Source organism: Pristiophorus japonicus, chromosome 3 (genome assembly GCF_044704955.1).
Source record: "Pristiophorus japonicus isolate sPriJap1 chromosome 3, sPriJap1.hap1, whole genome shotgun sequence".
Lineage (NCBI taxonomy): Eukaryota > Metazoa > Chordata > Chondrichthyes > Pristiophoridae > Pristiophorus > Pristiophorus japonicus.
In genome coordinates this window covers 96123985-96145345 of record NC_091979.1, presented here as the reverse complement: position 1 = coordinate 96145345, position 21361 = coordinate 96123985, and the positions used below count along the sequence as shown (strand labels likewise).

Below are 21361 nucleotides of genomic sequence, written 5' to 3'. Positions count from 1 at the left end.
CAAAACTCTCCTCCTCCTCTTCTCCCCCCCCCCCCCCCCCCCAAACCCCCAATCAAAACTCTCCTCACTAAACAAAGCACAACCATAAATAAATAAAAAATAAAACTCAAGTCCTACCTCGGCCCGGGAAGTAAGCGGGCCGGCCGGTGCGGGAGGCCACTCGGCCGGGGATAGGGGCTGGGACCATCGGGCCCTGCTCACAGTCCGCAGGACACGCTGGGAGGACAAGGAGCATGTGCGCAGACTCCACTGCGCATGCACGCAGTTGCCGGCAGTATTTTCTGCGCTGGGCTGTTGCTCCGCCCCCCCCACTGCACTATGTACGCCAAGCCGGGACACCGGAGACGCGGCAGAGTGGGCAGGATGGGACCACTTTTTTTCCCTGCCGTTTCCAGCGCACAAAGTCGCCGCATTTAGGATATGTGCGCCTGAAAAAAGGGGTTGGGAGAAATTGGGCTCATAGAATCTACAGTGCAGAAAAGATCATTTGGCCCAACTGGTCAATGCTGCCGTTTATGCTCCATGAACTTCAAATACTTCTTGTGGTAGCAAGTTCCACATTCTTGCTACTCTTTGGGTAAAGAAGTTTCTCCTGAATTCCCAATTGAATTTTTTTGGTGAATATCTTATATTTATGGCCCTAATTTTGGTCGTCCCCACAAATCGAAACATTTTCTCTACGTCTACCCGAAGAATCCCCTTCATAATATACAGTCAAGACTTAATTACTGACTAGCTTTTTGAGACCATGTTAAATGACCACTTGGCGGAAGGCATTCCTCTTCTCGATGGTGATTCATCCTGCAATATGATTCTTCAATCACATGACCATTTACATATGAACTTAATTTATGACTATCAATATGAAGCTCAACAACCCTAATGCCCTGCTACCCAGCCTCCTGCCTGACAAGTCAGAGGAAATGTATTAGCATGGATAGAGAATTGGCTGGCTAACAGAAAGCAGAGAGTCGGGATAAATGGCTCCTTTTCAGGTTGGAAATCGGTTGTTAGTGGTGTGCCACAGGGATCGGCGCTGGGACCACAACTGTTTACAATATACATAGATGACCTGGAAGAGGGGACAGAGTGTAGTGTAACAAAATTTGCGGATGACACAAAGATTAGTGGGAAAGCGGGTTGTGTAGAGGACACAGAGAGGCTGCAGAGAGATTCAGATAGGTTAAACGAATGGGCTAAGGTTTGGCAGATGGAATACAATGTCGGAAAATGTGAGGTCATCCAACTTGGGGGAAAAAAAAAACAGTAAAAGGGATTATTTTTTGAATGGGAAGAAATTACAACATGCTGCGGTGCAGAGGGACCTGGGGTCCTTGTGCATGAATCCCAAAAAGTTAGTTTGCAGGTGCAGCAGGTAATCAGGAAGGCGAATGGAATGTTGGCCTTCATTGCGAGAGGGATGGTGTACAAAAGCAGGGAGGTCCTGCTGCAACTGTATAGGGTATTGGTGAGGCTGCACCTGGAGTACTGCGTGCAGTTTTGGTCACCTTACTTAAGGAAGGATATACTAGCTTTGGAGGGGGTACAGAGAGGATTCACTAGGCTGATTCCGGAGATGAAGGGGTTACCTTATGATAGATTGAGTAGACTGGGTCTTTACTCGTTGGAGTTCAGAAGGATGAGGGTTGATCTTATAGAAACATTTAAAATAATGAAGGGGATAGACAAGATCGAGGCAGAGAGGTTGTTTCCACTGGTTGGGGAGACTAGAACTAGGGGGCACAGCCTCAAAATACAGGGGAGCCAATTTAAAACCGAGTTGAGAAGGAATAATTTCTTCCAGAGGGTTGTGAATCTATGGAATTGTCTGCCCAAGGAAGCAGTTGAGGCCAGCTCATTGAATGTATTCAAATCACAGATAGATAGATTTTTAACCAATAAGGGAATTAAGGGTTACGGGGAGCGGGCGGGTAAGTGGAGCTGAGTCCACGGCCAGATCAGCCATGATCTTGTTTAATGGCGGAGCAGGTTCGAGGGGCTAGATGGCCTACTCCTGTTCCTAATTCTTATGTATAAGTTGCAGCTCATTCAGAATGCTGCAGCCTCTTGTCTTGTCTAGCTCATCTGCCTCCCTATCCCTCAGAAAATTGACTGATGCTTGCCTTCACTTTCAAACACTTTATGACCTTGCCTCGTGCCATTCTCTGCTTTTTAAAGCCTTCTAAATTCCATGTGCTTCAACCACCTTTTCAGCCTTTCTCCCCCTCTACGTTTTCTGTTTTCCCTCCTACTCGGCATGCACTGCTTTCCACCCTCCCTCTACCACCCCCATCTGGTACGCACGGAGCATTGGTTATTAAATAGCATTCTAGAGCAGGAATGCTAAACGATAGTGTAAAATAGGTCAAAGTTGTAATCTGTTTTTGCTATATTTGAACATTGCACTGATCCTGTGGGGGGAAAAAAATGCAAAATTAATACTTTTTGTACCATTCTTCCCTAAACACTGGAAAAAGTTACTTGCTGGTGCAGTAACCAGCTGAGTGGTCAATAAGCATGGGAAAAGCACAGCACCACCAATTCATGAGCACTGCTAATTAAAATTAAAATGCAATTGAGCCAGGGGAGATGATTCAGGCTTCAGAGGCAGCACTGTATTTTGCATGACCTCAGAACTTGGACATGCAGATTTTGATTTGTATATTTTAAGTTAAATTACTGCAAAATATAACAGCTTGCATTATGTAGTGTGTTTAACAATTTGTATATTTTTTAAATCCGAAGGAGCTTATCAGTGTAATGAAACAAAAATTGACACTGAACTAAAGGAGGAGATATTAAGAGGGGTGATTAAAAGCTTGATCAAAGAGATATGTTTTAAGAAGGGTCTTAAAGGAGAAAAGAAAAGTGGAGAGAGTGATAATTTCAGAGCTTGGGGCCAAGATGGCTGAAGGCTCAGGTGACACTGGTGGGTTGAAAGGTGTGAGGAATTCATAAGCCAGAGTTGGAAGCCTCTTGGGAATCAAATGGTTGTCGAGCTCGAGGAGGTTACAGATATGGAGGGGCAAGGCCATGAATGGATTTAAACACCACCATGAAAATGTTAAATTGTTGGTGTAAAGGAAGCGGAAGCAAATATAGGTCAGCGAGCAGAGGTGTGATGGGTATCAACCTTCGGCATCTCCAGGCCAGGTCCAAGACCACCCCAACCTCTGTCATCGAGCTACGACGCCTGCGTTTGCGCACATAGAGGCTGAACTCCAGGACATAGTCGACGTATTTACTGAGGCATACGAAAGCATGGGCCTTACGCTAAACATCCATAAGACAAAGGTCCTCCACCAGCCTGTCCTTGCCGCACAGCACTGCCCCCGCAGTCAACAAGATCCACAGCGCTGCCCTGGACAACGTGGACCACTTCCCTTACCTCAGGAGCCTCTTATCAACAAGAGCAGGCATTGACGACGAGATTCAACACTGCCTCCAGTGCAACCTTCGGCGGCCTGAGGAAACGAATGTTTGAAGACCAGGCCCTCAATATTGCCACCAAGCTCATGGTCTGCAGGACTGTAGTAATACCCGCCCTCCTGTATGGCTCAGAGACATGGACCATGTACAGTAGACACTAAGTCGCTGGAGAAATACCACCAACGATGTCTCCAAGATCCAACAAATCCCCTGGGAGGACAGATGCACCAATATTAGCATCCTCGACCAGGTTAACATCCCCAACATTGAAGCACTGACCACACTTGGATCAATTCCGCTGGGCTGGCCACATAGTTCGCATGCCAGACACAAGACTCCAAAAGCAAGCGCTTTACTCTGAACTCCTTCATGGCAAACAAGCCAAAGGTGGGCAGCGGAAACATTACAAGGAAACTATGCAAGGAGACAGAGGGAAGTAAAATGGGGGCAGAAGCAAAAGGTAGAAAGGAGATAAGGAAAAGTGGAGGGTGTAAAGTCCTTGCTCAATGGCACAAAATCCACATGAGGCATATTCTATGGACAAGGTCACTCTATGACCTGAACCTTTATTCACAGGACCAAGAAGTGATGACCCTGCGTGGGACCTCCCTTTTGTATACCTGGGTGACCAGGTAAGGAATGTCTCCCACAAGTTCACCCCTTGTGGTCAAGTTGTGCATTGCTTAAGTATATACGGTATTGCAGTGGTGTTACATAGAGATTACATACATGACATCACCTCCCCCCTCCCCCCAAAGTCTTATTGGGATCATAGGTTAAGTCTTTCAGGTGGTCTACGCTCCCTCGTGGAGCGCCGCAGTTGGGGCTCTGGTTGTTGAGCCTTGGCATGAGTGTCTGTCACCTGTGGTGATTCCGGCCTGTCCGGGCTGACCGCTGGATCTGTGCATGCTGCTGAATGTTTCTGTTGCTCATTCACTTGTGGTGGTGTGAGCACCATCTCATGATCTTCCTCGGGTTTCTCAGTGTCTATGCTGAACCTTTTTTTTACTTGGTCCAGATGCTTACGGCATATCTGCCCATTGTTAACTTTAACCACGATGACCCTGTTCCCCTCTTTGTGTATTACAGTACCCTCAAGCCATTTGGGCCCCACGGCATGATTGAGGACAAATACGGGGTCATTTATTTCTATACACCTCTCCCTTGAGTTACGGTCATGGTACTCGTTGTGGGACTGGCGCTTGCCCTCAATTATGTCGGTCAGGACTGGGTGAATGAGGGACAACCGAGTTTTGAGTGCTCGTTTCATAAGTAGCTCCGCGGGCGGGACCTATAGGCCAGTAGGAGGCGCGATAGGCAGCATTGAAGGGAGGGTCCTTGAATCCTGAGCATGCCTTGTTCAATGATTTGGACCATCCGTTCCGCCTGGCCATTGGAGGCCGGCTTGAACAGTGCTGTCCTGACATAATTGATGCCATTGCCCGACATGGACTCCCGGAATTCGTAGCTCGTGAAACACGGGCCATTATCGCTGACAAGGATGTCCGGCAAGCCGTGGATTGCAAAGACCGCACGTAGACTCTCCACAGTGGTGGATGTCGTGCACGAATTCAAAATGATGCACTCGATCCATTTCGAGTACGCATCTACCACAATGAGAAACATTTTTCCCATGAACGGGCCCGCGTCGTCTACATGAATACGTGACCATGGCCTGGTGGGCCAGGGCTACAGGCTGAGTGGGGCCTCCCTGGGAGCATTACCTAGCTGGGCACACGTCGTGCACCTGCGAACACAGTGTTCCAGGTCTGAATTCATTCCTGACCACCAAACGTGACCGGGCAATGGCCTTCATCAGAACGATGCCAGGATGCTCACTGTGGAGTTCCCTGATGAATGCCTCCCTGCCCCTCTGGGGCATGACTACCCGGCTGCCCCATAGTAGGCAGTCGGCTTGGATGGAGAGCCTGTGAAACGGTCTGACCTCCTCAGGGCATGCTCCGTGTGCGGGCGCCCAATCCCCAGTCAGGACACATTTCTTAATCAGAGATAGGAGGGGGTCTCTGTCCAGATTTTGATCTGGTGGGCTGTGATGGGGGAGCCTGCGCTGTCAAAGGCATCAACGGCCATGACCATCTCAGCACTTTGTTCCGCTGCCCCCTCGGTGGTGGCCAGTGGAAACCTGCTGAGCGCATCAGCGCAATTTTCGGTGCCAGGCCGGTGCCGGATGGAGTAGTCATAAGCAGCCAGCGTGAGAGCCCATCGCTGTATGCGAGCTGACGCATTGGCCTTGACAGCCTTGCTGTCTGACAACAGGGATATTAACGGCTTGTGGTCCGTTTCTAATTCTAACCTCCTGCCAAAAAGATACTGATGCATTTTTTTTTACACCATAGACACACGCGAGTGCCTCCTTCTCAACCATCCCATATCCCCGTTCTGCTTGAGAGCGCAACCTGGAAGCATAAGCCACAGATTGTAGTTGCCCTCAGCATTACTCTGCTGCAACACACACCCGACCCAATAGGACGATGCATCACATGTCAGAACCAATTTCTTACAGGGGTCGTACAGGGTCAATAACATATTTGAACAAAGTAGGTTCCGCGCCTGATTGAAAGCCCGTTCTTGACAGCCCCCCCCCCCCCCCCCGAAACCAATCACAACCCTTACGCAGGAGCACATGAAGTGGCTCCAACAACGTGCTTAAGTTCGGCAGAAAGTTCCCGAAATAGTTAGAGTCCCAGAAATGAACGCAACTCCGATGTGTTGCCGGGCCTGGGCGTTCGTCGAATCGCCTCTGCTTTGGATTCGGTGGTCCGAATTCCATCTGCAGCAACCCTCCTGCCCAGGAACTCGACCGCAGGAGCCAAAAACACACATTTAGACTTCTTGAGTCGCAGGCCTACCTGGTCCAGTCGGCGTAGTATCTCCTCCAGGTTGTGGAGATGTTCCTCGGTGTCATGACCCATGATGAGGATGTTGTCCTGAAATACGATTGTTCCAGGAATGGATTTAAGCAGGCTTTCCATGTTTCTTTGGCATTCGATCAGTGGCTGCGATTTTTCAAACGGGCACCTGTTATAAACGAACAGTCCCTTGTGCGTAGTGATGGTGGTCAGTAGTTTAGATTCGTCGGCCAGTTCTTGGGTCATGTAGGCTGAAGTGAGATCCACCTTGGTAAACAGCTTGCCGCCTACCAGCGTGGCGAAAAGATCCTCCGCTCTCGGGAACGGGTATTGGTCTTGTCGGGACACCCGATTGATAGAGTCTGTGGCGACTACAAGGCCACTGACAGAACCATCCGCTTTTAGGACAGGAACGATGGGGCTCGCCCAGTCGATGAATTCAACGGGCGAGATGATGCCCTCTCTCAAGCAAACGGTCCGATTCGCTTTCAATTTTCTCCCGCATCACATACAGCACCGCTCTGGCTTTGTGGTGCACTGCTCTGGCGTCCGGTGTGATGCGTAGCACTACTTTGGTATTTTTGAACTCCCGACACCAGGTTGGAATAGTGATTCAAATTGTTGTAGAACTTGTGAGCACGAACTTTGCTCCACAGATGACATTGCGTGCACATCCCCCCCCCCCCCCCCATTTCCAGTTCATCTCAGCTAACCAGCTCCTTCCCAACAGTGCGGGACCATTGCCCGGGACAATCCAGAGCGGCAGCTGATCCATTGTGTATGACCGCCAACATTGCACTGCCGAGTACTGGAATAATTTCTTTGGTATACGTCCGTAGTTGTGTCTCAATGCGTTCCAGTTTGGGTCTACTGGCTTTATGTGGCCATAGCTTTTCGAATTGTTGAACGCTCATGAGTGACTGGCTGGCCCCCGTGTCCAGCTTCATGCGTACAGGGATGCCATTTAATAAAACCTTCATTATTGGTGGCGTTTTGGTATATGAGCTGTGAATGTTTGCCACATGAACCCGCTGAACTTCAGCGTCCATTGATTTGCCCCAAGAGTCATCCTGCATCGCAGACCCCTCTACTGGTCCATCCGCCTCGTAAATACTAAGGAAGGACATTAGCTTGGATGATGTGGAATCTGTATGGGTAGAGCTGCTGAATTCCAAAGGGCAGAAAACACTAGTGGGTGTTGTGTTCCATCCACCAAACAATGGTAGTGAGGTTGGGGATGGCATCAAACAGGAAATTAGGGATGCTTGCACTAAAGGTACAGCAGTTATCATGGGTGACTTTAATCTACATATAGGCCCCAAGTTTCCACACGCTACAAGACGGGCGCCCCTCCGAGCTGGGCGCCCGTTTTTCGTGCCAAAAACGGTGCCAGAAAAAAAACGCGCAATTCTGGAGCACCCTGCAGCTCCATGTCTGCTTGGCGCAGCGCCCAGGGGGTGGAGCCTACCACTCGTAAGTGGGAGGGGACGGGTACCATTTAAATTGGCTTTTTTCCTGCCGGCAACTTTGCGCGTGCGCGTTGGAGCGTTCGCGCACGCGCAGTGTGAAGGAAACATTGGCACTCGGCCATTTTTGTAGTTCTTTGTAGCAGTTTAATTTTTGAACATTTTTTAATAAAAGCACATTGCCCTTCCATGATCAGCACTGAGGCTTCTTGCAGCAGTGAGAAGGCTGCAGGAAGCCTCAGAAGTTGAGACAGCCGTTTCCCGACGGCCCCCCCCCCCGCCGTCGGGAATGGCTGCTGAATTTGAGGCTTCCTGCAGCCTTCTCACTGTCTCCTGCCCCCCCCCCGCTGTCGGGAATGGCTGCTGAATTTGAGGCTTCCTGCAGCCTTCTCACTGTCTCCTTTTTCTCCCCCCCCCCCCCCCCCCCCCCCCGCCATCGGGAACGGCTTCCTCCCCCCCTCCCCCACCGGCTGCGTTCAGTCGGGCCCCACTCCCTCCTCCCCCAGCCCGCCGTCGGGAACGGCTGCCTCCCCCCCCCCCCCCCCCCAGCCGTCGGGAACGAACGGCTGCCTCCTTCTCCCCTGCCGTCGTGAGGCTTCCTGCAGCATTCTCCCTGCTCCCTGGCTGAAGCACTTTCACACAGGTAGGAAGATGGTTTATTTAATCTTTTCTTTGCTTATACATTTTTATTCAGGTTGGATTTATTTGTATAAGTATAAATAAGGATTTATTATAGAATTTAATGACTTCCCTTCCCCTCCCCCCTCCACCTCGTTCTGGACGCTTAATTTGTAACCTGCGCCTGATTTTTTTAATGTGTAGAACAGGTTTTTTCAGTTCTACAAAAATCTTCACTTGCTCCATTCTAAGTTAGTTTGGAGTACGTTTTCACTGTGGAAACTTTGAAATCAGGTGTCAGTGGCCGGACACGCCCCCTTTTGAAGAAAAATTCTGTTCCAAAGTGAAACTGTTCTAACTGACTAGAACTGCAGAAAAAAAAATGTGGAGAATTGCGATTTCTAAGATAGTCTGTTCTCCACCAGTTGCTCCTAAAAAATCAGGCGCAAATCATGTGGAAACTTGGGGCCATAGATTGGGCTAACCAAACTAGTAGCAATATGGTGGAGGAGGATTTCCTGGAGTGTAGGTTTTCTAGACCAATATGTCGAGGAACCAACTAGAGCACTGGCCATCCTAGACTGGGTGTTATGTAATGAGAGAGGATTAATTAGCAATCTTGTTATGCGAGGCCCCTTGGAAAAGAGACCATAATATGGTAGAATTCTTCATTTAAGATGGAGAGTGACACAGTTAATTCAGAGACTAGGATCCTGAACTTAAAGGTAACTTCGACAGTATGAGTCATGAATTGGCTAGGATAGACAGGAGAATGATACTTAAATAGTTGACGGTGGATAGGCAATGGCAGACATTTAAAGATCACATGGATGAACTTCAACAATTGTACATCTGTGTCTGGCGTAAAAAATAAAACGGGGAAGATGGCTCATCTGTGGCTAACAAGGGAAATTAGGGATAGTGTTAAATCCAAGGAAGAGGCATATAAATTGGCCAGAAAAGACAGCAAACCTGAGGACTCAGAAATTTAGAATTCAGCAGAGGAGGACAAGGGGTTTAATTAGGAGGGGGAAAATAGAGTATAAGAATAAGCTTGCAGGGAACATAAAAACTGACTGCAAAAGCTTCTGTAGATATGTGAAGAGAAAAAGATTAGTGAAGACAAATGTAGGTCCCTTGCAGTCAGAATCAGATGAATTTATAATGGGGAACAAAGAAGTGGCAGACCAATTGAACAAATACGTTAGTTCTGTCTTCACTAAGGAAGACACAAATAACCTTCCGGAAATACTACCGGACCGAGGGTCTAGCGAGAAGGAGCAACTGAAGGAAATCCTTATTAGTCAGGAAATTGTGTTAGGGAAATTGATGGGATTGAAGGCCGATAGATCCCCAGAGCCTGATGGTCTGCATCCCAGAGTACTTAAGGAAGTGGCCCTAGAAATAGTGGATGCATTGGTGGTCAATTTCCAACCTTCTGTAGACTCTGGATCAGTTATGGATTGGAGGGTAGCTAATGTAACCCCACTTTTTAAAAAAGGAGGGAAGAGAGAAAACAGGGAATTATAGACGAGTTAGCCTGACATTGGTAGTGGGGGAAATGTTGGAATCAATTATTAAAGATGTAATAGCAGCACATTTGGAAAGCAGTGACAGGATTGGTCCAAGTCACCGTGGATTTATGAAAGGGAAATCATGCTTGACAAATCTTCTGGAATTTTTTGAGGATGTAACTAGTAGAGTGGACAAGGAAGAACCAGTGGATATGGTGTATTTGGACTTTCAAAAGGCTTTTGACAAGGTCCCACATGAGATTAGTGTGCAAAATTAAAGCACATGGTATTGGGGGTAATGTATTGACATGGATAGCAAACTGGTTAGCAGACAGGAAGCAAAGAGTAGGAATAAACGTTTCCTTTTCAGAATGGCAGGCAGTGACTAGTGGGGTACCACAAGGTTCAGTGCTGGGACCCCAGCTATTTACAATATACATTAATGATTTAGACAAAGGAATTGAATGTAATATCTCCAAGTTTGCAGATGACACTAAGCTGGGTGGCAGTGTGAGCTGAGAGGTGGATGCTAAGAGGCTGCAAGGTAACTTGGACAGGTTAGGTGAGTGGGCATGGCAAATGCAGTATAATGTAGATAAATGTGAAGTTACCACTTTGGTAGCAAAAACAGGAAGGCGCAGAATATTATCTGAATGGTGACAGATTAGGAAAAGGGGAGGTGCAACGAGACCTGGGTGTCATGGTACATCAGTCATTGAAAGTTGGCATGCAGGTACAGCAGGTGGTGAAAAAGGGGAAGTGGCATGTTGGCCTTCATAGTGAGAGGATTTGCGTGTAGGAGCAGGGAGGTCTTACTGCAGTTGTACAGGGACAGGGCCTTGGTGAGGCCACACCTTGAATATTGTGTACAGTTTTGGTCTCTTAATCTGAGGAAGGACATTCTTGCTGTTGAGGGAGTGCAGCGAAGGTTCACCAGACTGATTCCTGGGATGGCAGGACTGACGTCTGAAGAAAGACTAGATTGACTAGGCTTATATTCACTGGAATTCAGAAGAATGAGAGGGGATCTCATAGAAACATATAAAATTCTGACGGGATTGGCCAGGTTAGATGCAGGAAGAATGTTCCCGATGTTGGGGAAGTCCAGAACCAGGGGTCACAGTCTAAAGATAAGGGGTAAGCCATTTAGGACCGAGATGAGGAGAAACGTCTTCACTCAGAGAATTGTGAACCTGTGGAATTCTCTACTACAGAAAGGAGTTGAGGCCAGTTCGTTAGATATATTCAAAAGGGAGTTAGATGTGACCCTTACGGCTAAAGGGATCAAGGAGTATGGAGAGAAAGCAGGAATGGGGTACTGAAGTTGCATGATCAACCATGGTCATATTGAATGGTGGTGCAGGCTCGAAGGGCCGACTGGCCTACTCCTGCACCTATTTTCTGTTTCTATGTTTCAAAGCCTCCCTGATAAAGTGCAACATCCCCACTGATACCTGGGAGTCCCTGGCCCAAAGACTGCCCTCAGTGGAGGAAGTGCATCCGGAAGGGCGCTCAGCACCTCGAGTCTCATCGCTGAGAGCATGCAGAAATAAAGCGCAGGCAGCGGAAAGAGCGTGCAGCAGACGTCAGAACATAAGAAATAGGAACAGGAGTAGGCCATTCGGCCCCTCAAGACTGCTCCGCCATTCAATAAGATCATGACCGATCTGATCATGGACTCAGCTCCACTTCCCCACCCGCTCCCCGTAACCCCTTATCTCCTTATCGTTTAAGAAACTGTCTATTTATTTCTGTCTTAAATTTATTCAATGTCTCAGCTTCCACAGTTCTCTGACGCAGCGAATTCCACAGATTTACAACCCTCTGTTTTAAATGGCTGGCCCCTTATTCTAAGATCATGCCCTCTAGTTCTAGTTCCCCATCAGTGGAAACATCCTCTTTGCATCCACCTTGTCACGCCCCCTCATATACCTTTCGATAAGATCACCTCTCATTCTTCTGAATTCCAATGAGTAGAGGCCCAACCTACTCAATCTTTCCTCATAAGTCAGAATCTTATCCCCAGAATCAACCTAGTGAACCTTCTCTGAACTGCCTCCAAAGCAAGTATGTTCTTTCATAAATATGGAAACCAAAACTGCACTCAGTATTCGAGGTGTGGCCTCGCCAACACCCTGTATAACTATAGCAAGACCTCCCTGCTTTTGTACTCCATCCCCTTTGCAATAAAAGCCAAGATTCCATTGGCCTTCTTGATCACTTGCTGTACCTGCGTACTATCCTTTTGTGTTTCATGCAAAAGTACCCCCAGGTCCCGCTGTACTGCAGCACTTTGCAATCTTTCCCCATTTAAATAATAACTTGCTCTTTGATTTTTTTTCTGCCGAAGTGCATGACCTCACACTTTCCAACATTATACTCCATCTGCCAAATTTTTGCCCAATCACTTAGCCTGTCTATGTCCTTTTGCAGATTTTTTTTGTCCTCCGCCCATCTTTGTATCTGTTGCAAACTCGGCTACATTTACACTCAGTCCCTTCTTCCAAGTCGTTAATATATATTGTAACTAGTTGGGGTCCCAGCACTGATCCCTGCGGCACCCTACTAGTTACTGATTGCCAACCAGAGAATGAACCATTTATCCCGACTCTCTGTTTTCTGTTAGTTAGCCAATCCTCTATCCGTGCTAATATATTACCCCCAACCCTGTGAACTTTTATCTTGTGCAGTTACCTTTTATGTGGCACCTCGTCTAATGCCTTCTGAAAGTCCAAATACACCACATCCACTGGTTCCCCTTTATCCACCCTGTTTGTTACATCCTCAAAGAACTCCAGCAAATTTGTCAAACATAACTTCCCCTTCATAAATCCATGCTGACTCTGACCGAATTTTGCTTTTCCAAATGTCCTGCTACTGCTTCTTTAATAATGGGCTCCCAACATTTTCTCAACCAGAGATGTTAGGCTAACTGGTCTGTAGTTTCCTACTTTTTGTCTGCCTCCTTTTTTAAATAGAGGTGTACATTTGCAGTTTTGCAATCTGCTGGGACCACCCCAGAATCCAGATAATTTTGGTAAATTGCAACCAATGCATCCACAATCCCTGCCGCTACTTCTCAAGGCCCTAGGATCCAAGCCATCGGGTCCAGGGGATTTATCCGCCTTTAGTCCCATTATCTTACTGAGTACCACCTCCATTGTGATTGCGTTAAATTCCTCCCCACCCCATAACCCGTTGACTATCCACTGTCGGAATATTGTTAGTGTCCTCTACTGTAAAGACTGATGCAAAATATTCAGAGTTTCTGCCATCTCCATGTTCCGCATTACTAATTCCCCGGCCTCGTCGTCTAAGGGTCCAACAGCTAGAGGAAGACATGGGTTGATGGGTATGGCAGGGGAACCTTGGGAAAGATTAAGCTTTGTGGAACAGGGAAGAGGGGGGAATGCGGCACACTGCTAACCAGATGATCTCAACCCTTAAGATCTCAATTTTAGTGCCAAAAGCCCATAAACTCCAGGCACTTGGTGAATGCGCGGAGGAGGCAGGAGAAAGGGGTTTAAGTAGACGATAGGTAATAGAAAAAGAAGCAGCGGTTAGATGCAGGAAGAATGTTCCTCTCCTGTTCCTCTTCTGTTCTTATCAGGGGGAATGACCAGGGTAGGAGAGAGAATAAGTTTTACTAGGGACAAGGTAATCAAAGGCAGATATACCATATATAAAAAAATGTTGTTTTACAATATTTCCTCTGCCTAGCTTGAGGGCACTGATGGTAATTATAACCAGCTTAGCTCAGCTTTGATAATTCCAGACCAGCTTTTCTGGTTACTTCCATAATTCCAGCAAGAGCAAGCAAGGTGAAAGTGATAAATAAGATTAAGTTTAAATTGACTAAATAGTTTATTATGCCAACAGTATGAGGATGCTCTGAACAGATTAAATCTGGATGTTTGGATACAAAAAGCTATTGACCTGTCTCCAGTAACAAAATTAATTGTATTTTAATTTTTTTATCCTGTTGTAAATTAAGTGCATTATACTGTATGCATTGCTTGGAAAATGTAAGCTGAACAAACAGCATGCCAAGTTTAACAAGTTACTGGATACATATTTAATGAGGAAGCAGTTAACAATAGGATGGATAAGTCAAATATTTTATTAGTTTCAAGAAATAGCCAGATATTCAGTTGCAGGAATAACTTAGGAACAGAATTGTTGTTGTACCATCTGAATTAGAATGTATATAATACAATATCTAGCTGTTGTAAGACTGCTTAAAATATATTTGATTGATGGGTGGTTTTCACCTCGTAGTTAGAACACATTCCTTTAAAAGTTTGAAATATCATAGCATTTATATTTTTTATAAGGGTTTTATTTGCCCTCATCCTTCATATTTTTATTTTAAATCGACTGAAAATTATGGGGTGGATTTTTGCCTGGGCGTTCATCTGGCGGGGCAGATTGCATGCCCTTGATGGAACCAGCCCATTTTCAGTTCCTTGATTTTCAATGCATTTAAAAATCAGGCTGGTTCTACAAGGCACGGCTTCCAGGCAGCGAAGGCAAAAGTCTCTCCTCCGACACTGCAGACTCCGTTGTAATATCCTGTGTATTTACTTTTGTACATGGATAACTGAGAACATCAGGCTAGATACTTTTACATTGATCTGTTGAGACATTGAACATTGATGCAAGGTATGTGTGTGACCTGCCATGGAAAAACATTTACTTGCCAAATTTACACACGCCTACAATAGACAATCTATTCGACTGCCTGTGGCAAAATTTACCAACACCCTTTCCTAGCAGTAATCTTGGCTAATTGTTATATCACAGTTTTATGTGTGTACATAACAAAAGCTATATGAAACCTCCACTTTTCAACATATCGCACCTGCACAAGTCAACTTGAGTTTTGTTGTGTTTAAAAATGGATTCCACTGCAGGGCATTGGAAATTGCATCCCTCCTTTTAAGAAAAGTTGTTAATTTCCTGATAATTTGAGGTTTACAGTTCCCAGATTATTCATTTACGAAATATATTAATTTGGTGTAAACGGGAGGAAAAAGAGAAGTGTATAAAAATGTCACTAGTTATTGATTGTACTTGAACTGTATCAGGATTTTCTGGCACCCTCGATAATTTCCCTATACTAATACTTGCTTGAATACTCTTGGCGAGACGTGCTGTACAAACAAAGCAAGGGAAATAGAACCGGGAGATTCCACTGCAGAAAGTTGAACATCTGAACATTTTATGATTGCAGAGAAATTAAATACTGTATTCTCTTACCCAGCTGTTTGCAGTTTAACTGGACTTATGATATCCTGTTTAAATTCTGGAAGTGGCTCTTTGCTGAGCTAGTTTGTGTAGTATTGAATTTGCCTTGTTTATACTGCATGGCAAGATTAGCAAACCAGAATTGCCTATGTGTAGTTGCTCAGACGTCCCAAATGGAACCATATTACATTTGTTCCAGATCTTCCCTCAATTTGTGTTTCAGGTGAGCTGAGCTCAGCCTGATCCTTCCAGATTCAAAATGGTAGACCCAATGGTAAATTCTGTTGATCTGCCTGGGATAATGGGCTGTTTTTGGGACTGTACGTTATTGCTTTTGATTTCAAGTTAACCACAGTCACCTCAAATAGTGTTGTTTTAATATCCGTGAATGTTGTGTGCTTTTCAGAAGCTGCTCAAGTCAGTTCCAGATATGAGGATGGGTCGCATAAACTTAGATTGTATTCCCTTAAGTTTAGACGGCTGAGAGGTTATCTGAATGAGATATTTGAAATGATTAAGGGATTCTGTAGGGTACGTACAGAGACACTATTTTCTCTGGTAGGGGAATCCAGAACAAGAGAACATAATCTGGAAATTGGAGCTAGTCCACTTTGGAGTGAAATGTATCCTAGGCTGTTAAGAGAAGCAAGGGTGGAAATAGCAGAGGCTCAGACCATCATTTTCAAATCCTCTCTGGCTGCAGTTATGGTGCTGGAGGACTGCTAACCTTGTATTATTTTTTAAAAGGGAGAGACTGAATAATTACCTCAGTGGTAGGCAAATTATTGGAAAAAAATTCTGAGGGACCGTATTAATCGTCATTTAGAAAGGCACAGATTAATCAAGAACAGTCGGCATGGATTTGGTCAGGGAAGGTTGTGTCCGACTAACTTGATTGAATTTTTGAGGAGGTAACCAGGAAAGTTGATGAGGGTAGCACGTTTGATGTAGTCTACATGGACTTTGACAAGGTCCCACATGTCAGACTGGTCAGAAAAGTAAAAGCCCATGGGATCCAAGGGAAAGTGGCAAGTTGGAGTCAAAATTGGCTGTGGCAGGAATCAAGGAGTAATGGTCGATGAGTGTTTTTGTGACTGAAAGACTGTTTCCAGTGGGGTTCTGCAGGGCTCAGCACTCGCTCCCTTGTTTTTTGTGGCATATCAATGATTTAGACTTCAATGTAGGGGGCATGATTAAGCAGTTTGCAGATGGTACAAAAATTGGTCGTGTGGTTGATAATGAGGAAGAAAGCTGTTGATTGCAGGAAGATGTCAATGGGCTGGTCAGGTGGGCAGAAAAATGGCAAATGGAATTCAATCCAGCGAAGTGTGAGGTAATGCATTTAGGGAGGGCCAGCAAGGAAATGCATAATGAATAGTCGGATACGGAAGTGTACAGGAACAGAGGGGCCTTGGCGTGCATGTCCACAGATCACTGAAGGTAGCAGAACAGGTAGATAAGGTGGTTCATATATCCGTGGCATAGAATACAAGAGTAGGGATGTTATGCTTGAACTGTATAAAACACAAGTTAAGCCACAGCTAGAATACTGCGTACGGTTTTGGTCACCACATTACAGGAAAGATGTGATTGCGCTAGAGAGGGTACAGAGGAGATTTACGAGTATGTTGCCAGGACAGGAGAATTTTAGCTATGAGGCAAGATTGAGGTTTCTTTGGAGCAGAGGAGGCTGAGGGGAGATTTAATTGAGGTGTATAAAATTATGAGGGGCCTAGATAGAATTGATGTAAAGCAATTGGTAGAAGGATTAGATGGGATTTGAGAACTTTTTTCACCAAGGGTGGTGGGGGTCTGGAACTCACTGCCTGAAAGGGGGGAGAAGCAGAAACCCTCATCATATTTAAAAGCTACTTGGAGATGCATTTGAAGTGCCGTAACCTACAAGAGCTAGAAGGTGGGATTCGGCTGGATAGCTCTCTTTTGGCCGGCACAGACATAATGGGTCATAAGTTTCTGATTCTAAATCGGGAAGCACTTTTTACACTAGTAAATCTAGAATTTGATTCTCAAAAAGCTGTGAATGCTGTGTATCAAGTGAAATTTTTGACTGAAATTGATAGATTTTTGTTGGGTAAGGGTATCATAAGAACTTAAGAAATAGGAGTAGGCCATATAGCCCCTCGAACCTGCTCCGCCATTCAATAAGATCATGGCTGATCATCGACCTCAACTGCACTTTACCGCCCGATCTCCATCTCCCTTGATTCCCCTAGACTCCCAAAATCTATATCTCCACCTTGAATATATTCAGAGACTCAGCATCCACAACCCTCAAGTAGAGAATTCCAAAGATTTGCCACCCTCTGAGTGAAGCAGTTTCTCTTCATCCCAGTCCTAAATGGCCGACCCCTTATTCCGAGACTCTGCCCCCTAGTTCTAGACACTCCAGCCAGGGGAAACCACCTCTCCGCATATACCCTGTCAAGCCCCTTCAGAATCTTGTATGTTTCAATGAGATCACCCCTCATTCTTCTAAACTCCAGAGTATAGGCCTATTCTACACAATCTCTCATCCCAGGAATCAATCTAGTGAAGCTCCATTGAACTACTTCCAAGGCAAGTATATCCTTCCTGAGATAAGGAGACCAAAACTGTGCACAGTACTCCAGGTGTGATTTCACCAAGGCCCTGTACAATTGTAGCAAGACTTCCTTACTCATATATTCCAACCCCCTTGCAATAAAAGACAAAATGCTATATGCTTTCCTTATTGCTTGCTGTACCTGCATGCTAGCTTTGTGTTTCTTGCACAAGGACACCCAACATTTAAACATTTCTCACCATTTAAAAAATATTTTGTTTATTTTTCCTACCAAAGTCAATAATCTAATTTCCCTACATTATACTCCATCTGCCACCTTACTGCCCACTGTTAGTCGATCTATATCCCTTTGCAGATGCTTTTTGTTCTCCTCTCAGCTTACTGTCCCACCTAGCTTTGTATTGTCAGCAAACTTGGATACATTGCACACAATCTCTCATCATAAGACAGCCCTCTCATCCCAGGAATCAATCTAGTGAACCTCTGTTGCAAGGGATACGGAATAAAAGCTGGAAAATGGAGTTAGGGTACAGATCAGCCGTGATCTGATTCAATGACAAAATGGGCTTGGGGTTGAATGGCCCATTCCTGTTTCTAGGTTTTGATTTACATAGTGTTTCTGCATGTTCCAGTCATAAATCAAATACTTTCCCTTGATTTGTTTGCGAACATTGTACACACAACCTTGGAAAAATGCTTTCAAGCATTTATTGGCAATTCAATGTCTAATATTAAAATGCAGATTTTAAAAAACACGGCCAGCACATTTGTTACATCGCTAACATTTTCCAGTTCTTGTGTAACAGTTTTTAAGCACGTACAGAGGCAGGGAAAGTAGAGAGGGGAGCAAAGAGCAAAAGGGAAGATCTATGATGGGGTAGAAGGCAGGAGTGATTAAATGACAAAAGGAATGATGGTGCAAGGCAAAAGGGGGTATTAATGGGATAAGTAAAGAAAAAAGACAAGTCGAGAGGAACTGTAAATAGCAATAGCACAATCATTACCAACACCTGCTGTCTGGTGGGGAGGGGGGTAGAAAAATAGCTGCAATAGCTTTGTTTTGAATAAAGATTCTGACCAGATACTGTAAGCTCAAAGTAATGTGTGACCGTCGTCCTTTATTACAGGTCTCCAGAGTGTGTCTCCAACCTGTGGGGCCTCCTTATGTACAGTTGCTCCCAAGGGATTGCGGGATCCCTTGGGACTCCAGGGGATGAGCCCTCTGGTAGTTAAACAAGGTATTTACAGGTTTACATATAGAACAGTAGTTATAATCTGAAATTGTCTAATCGAAAGATGAGGTGCTGTTCCTCAAACTTCGTTGGAACAGTGTAGGAGGCCAAGGTCAGAGTGGGAGTGCAGCGGAGAATTAAAATGGCAAGCTCAGGAAGCTCAAGTCACGTTTGTGGACTGAATGGCAGTGTTCAGCAAAGCAATCACCAAATCTGCATTTGGTCTCTCCAATGTGCAGGAGACCCATTGTGAGTAGTGAATACAAATTGCTAAATTGAAAGTACAAGTAAGTCACTGTTTCACCTGGAAGAAGGAGTGTTTTGAATCCTGGACAGTGGGAAGATCGGAAGTGAAAGGGCAGGTGTTGCATGGGCATCTCCTGCACTTGCATGGGAAGGTGCCGTGGGAAGGGGAGAGCTGTTGAGTGATTGAAGAGTGGACCAGAGTGTCCCAGAGGGATGCTAGGAGGGGAAACTGCATTTGGGAGGTAGCATCGTGCTGGAGGTGACTAGGCAGAGAATGATCCATTGAATTTGGTGGTTGGTGGGGTTGCATGTGCCCCAGAGACACGTGCAGGAAGTGCCTCCAGTTGCTCGAACCTGAGCTCAGGGTTTTGTGCTTGAGGAGCGGCTGGAGTCATTGCAGGGCATACGGGAAGCTGAGAAGTTCCTGGACTGCACATTGCAGGAGGTGGTCACCCCGCAGCTACAGAGTGTTCAGGCGGAAAGTAGGTGGGCGATCATCTGGCCGGGTAGGAAGAGGCAGGCAGTGCAGGAATCCTGAGAGTATGGTATATCTCCTCTGTACTTTTAAATGTTGAGCCTGGTTCTCTGCTATGTTATGAAACATACAATTGTCATGAGCCTCCTTTTCCCATCTCATTTTAACCTCGATCTTTCAGTCTGTGAGTGGGATCTGTTAAATTTCTACCTTAAGTTTTCTACTGAGCTTGTCCATAAATATGAAACCTGCTGTGTAACAACTTCAGGTTGAGATGGAACATTTAAACTGCCTGCTTTTAAAAATGCAGACTATTTGGTGCAGGAGTTGGTGCAATTTCTTTTGGCTTATCCTCTACTGTGTAATCGCAATTCACAGTTCTCTTGCCTTCCAACCCTCTTTTTGGTAACCATATGGTAACAAAAGCCTATTCTGGCCATTCTGTTTTATGTTCAGGTGAGCATAAAAGCATTATTTAAAAAGTGTAGCTTAAACCTTACTTTTATGTAGTTAATGTCTCTGCACTATTGAGGTTTTCTTTTTTGAAACAGTTTACAACAATTTGGCATCACCTGTCTTAAGTGATTCAAAATCTATATGCAACCTCTTGAGCAACTAAGATGGAAATATACTAAATGAATCAAAATCATGAAAGTTCACTGATGTCTCACTCTCGTGTGTGTGTGTGTGTGTGTGCGCGCGCCTGCCTTATTTAGCAGGATTTAAAATGTTTAACTTATTCAAAAAATGTATCTTTCTGTCCTTTTAAAAGCCTTATGCCTGCTTTTATCAGTTGTAAAAATTTCAGGGGCATTCGCTGGGTAGAAGTCAACTCTTCACCCGCGGAGGCCCTTTACTTCCGGATGCGTGCAATCTGTCAAGCGGATTCCGGGTTTAGGCTTGCGCACTTCGTAAGGGCCGCAAATTCGCTGCAGTTGTCACTGTCCGTTTAATCCCATGTGCTTCTATTTTTCGTACAATGCCTTTTGAAAGTCCATATATACAACCTCCACCACGCTACCTTCATCAACCCTCTGTTTATCAAAGAAGAAATCTTTGTTATTTCTTCAAATAAAACTTCCTAGTTTACATAGTTTCCCTTATTCATTTTCTCCCCTCTTTCACCTCCCCTCCCTGCTGGCATATATCATTCCTTAACTTGGATGAAAAGCAGGCACGTTGCAACAAAGCATCTAAGAATTAATTTGTAATTCCTTTTTTCTAATAAATTGTTCCAGTACTGAATTGAAATACAGCTGTAAGTTGGTAGCGAGTTGTACTAGGTCCTGATTTGTGTGGTAGGCTGTTCTTTATAGTTAGAGTTTGAATAGACTACAAAGAAAAATGTAATTTTGAAACATGACGACACCAATGAATAACCCAACATATGCACAGCTGTGTGTGTCTGTGTGTCTGTCGGGCTCTCGCTCTCTGTCTGTCGGGCTCTCTCTCTCTCTCTCTGTCGGGCTGCATTTGGGTTGGGATTTGCATGGAAAATAGGGCCACTTCTGTTTCCTTCCCAATCACTTGTGTTACCTCCATCCCCTTGCACCCATTGCTTCCTCTTCCTACAACCACAAAATGGCACTCCCATGAAAGTGGACAACAGAACAGATACATTGCAAGAGGATGGATTGGCAAACCATGTTGATTGCTGCAGCAATGTCAGGAGAATTTTTGATGCTGAGCAGAAGCCGGATT

The 21361-nt window shown here is 45.3% G+C and overlaps 1 protein-coding gene across 1 annotated transcript in view; it reads left to right on the top strand.

Annotated features, from left to right (window-relative positions):
- Positions 1–21361, top strand: part of pkp4 (plakophilin 4) — a 268797-nt gene that overhangs the window by 140140 nt on the left and 107296 nt on the right. The window contains exon 5 of the mRNA XM_070873651.1: positions 18835–18945. Within this exon, the coding sequence (XP_070729752.1) occupies positions 18835–18945 (111 nt within the window). The remainder of the gene's footprint in view (positions 1–18834; positions 18946–21361) is intronic.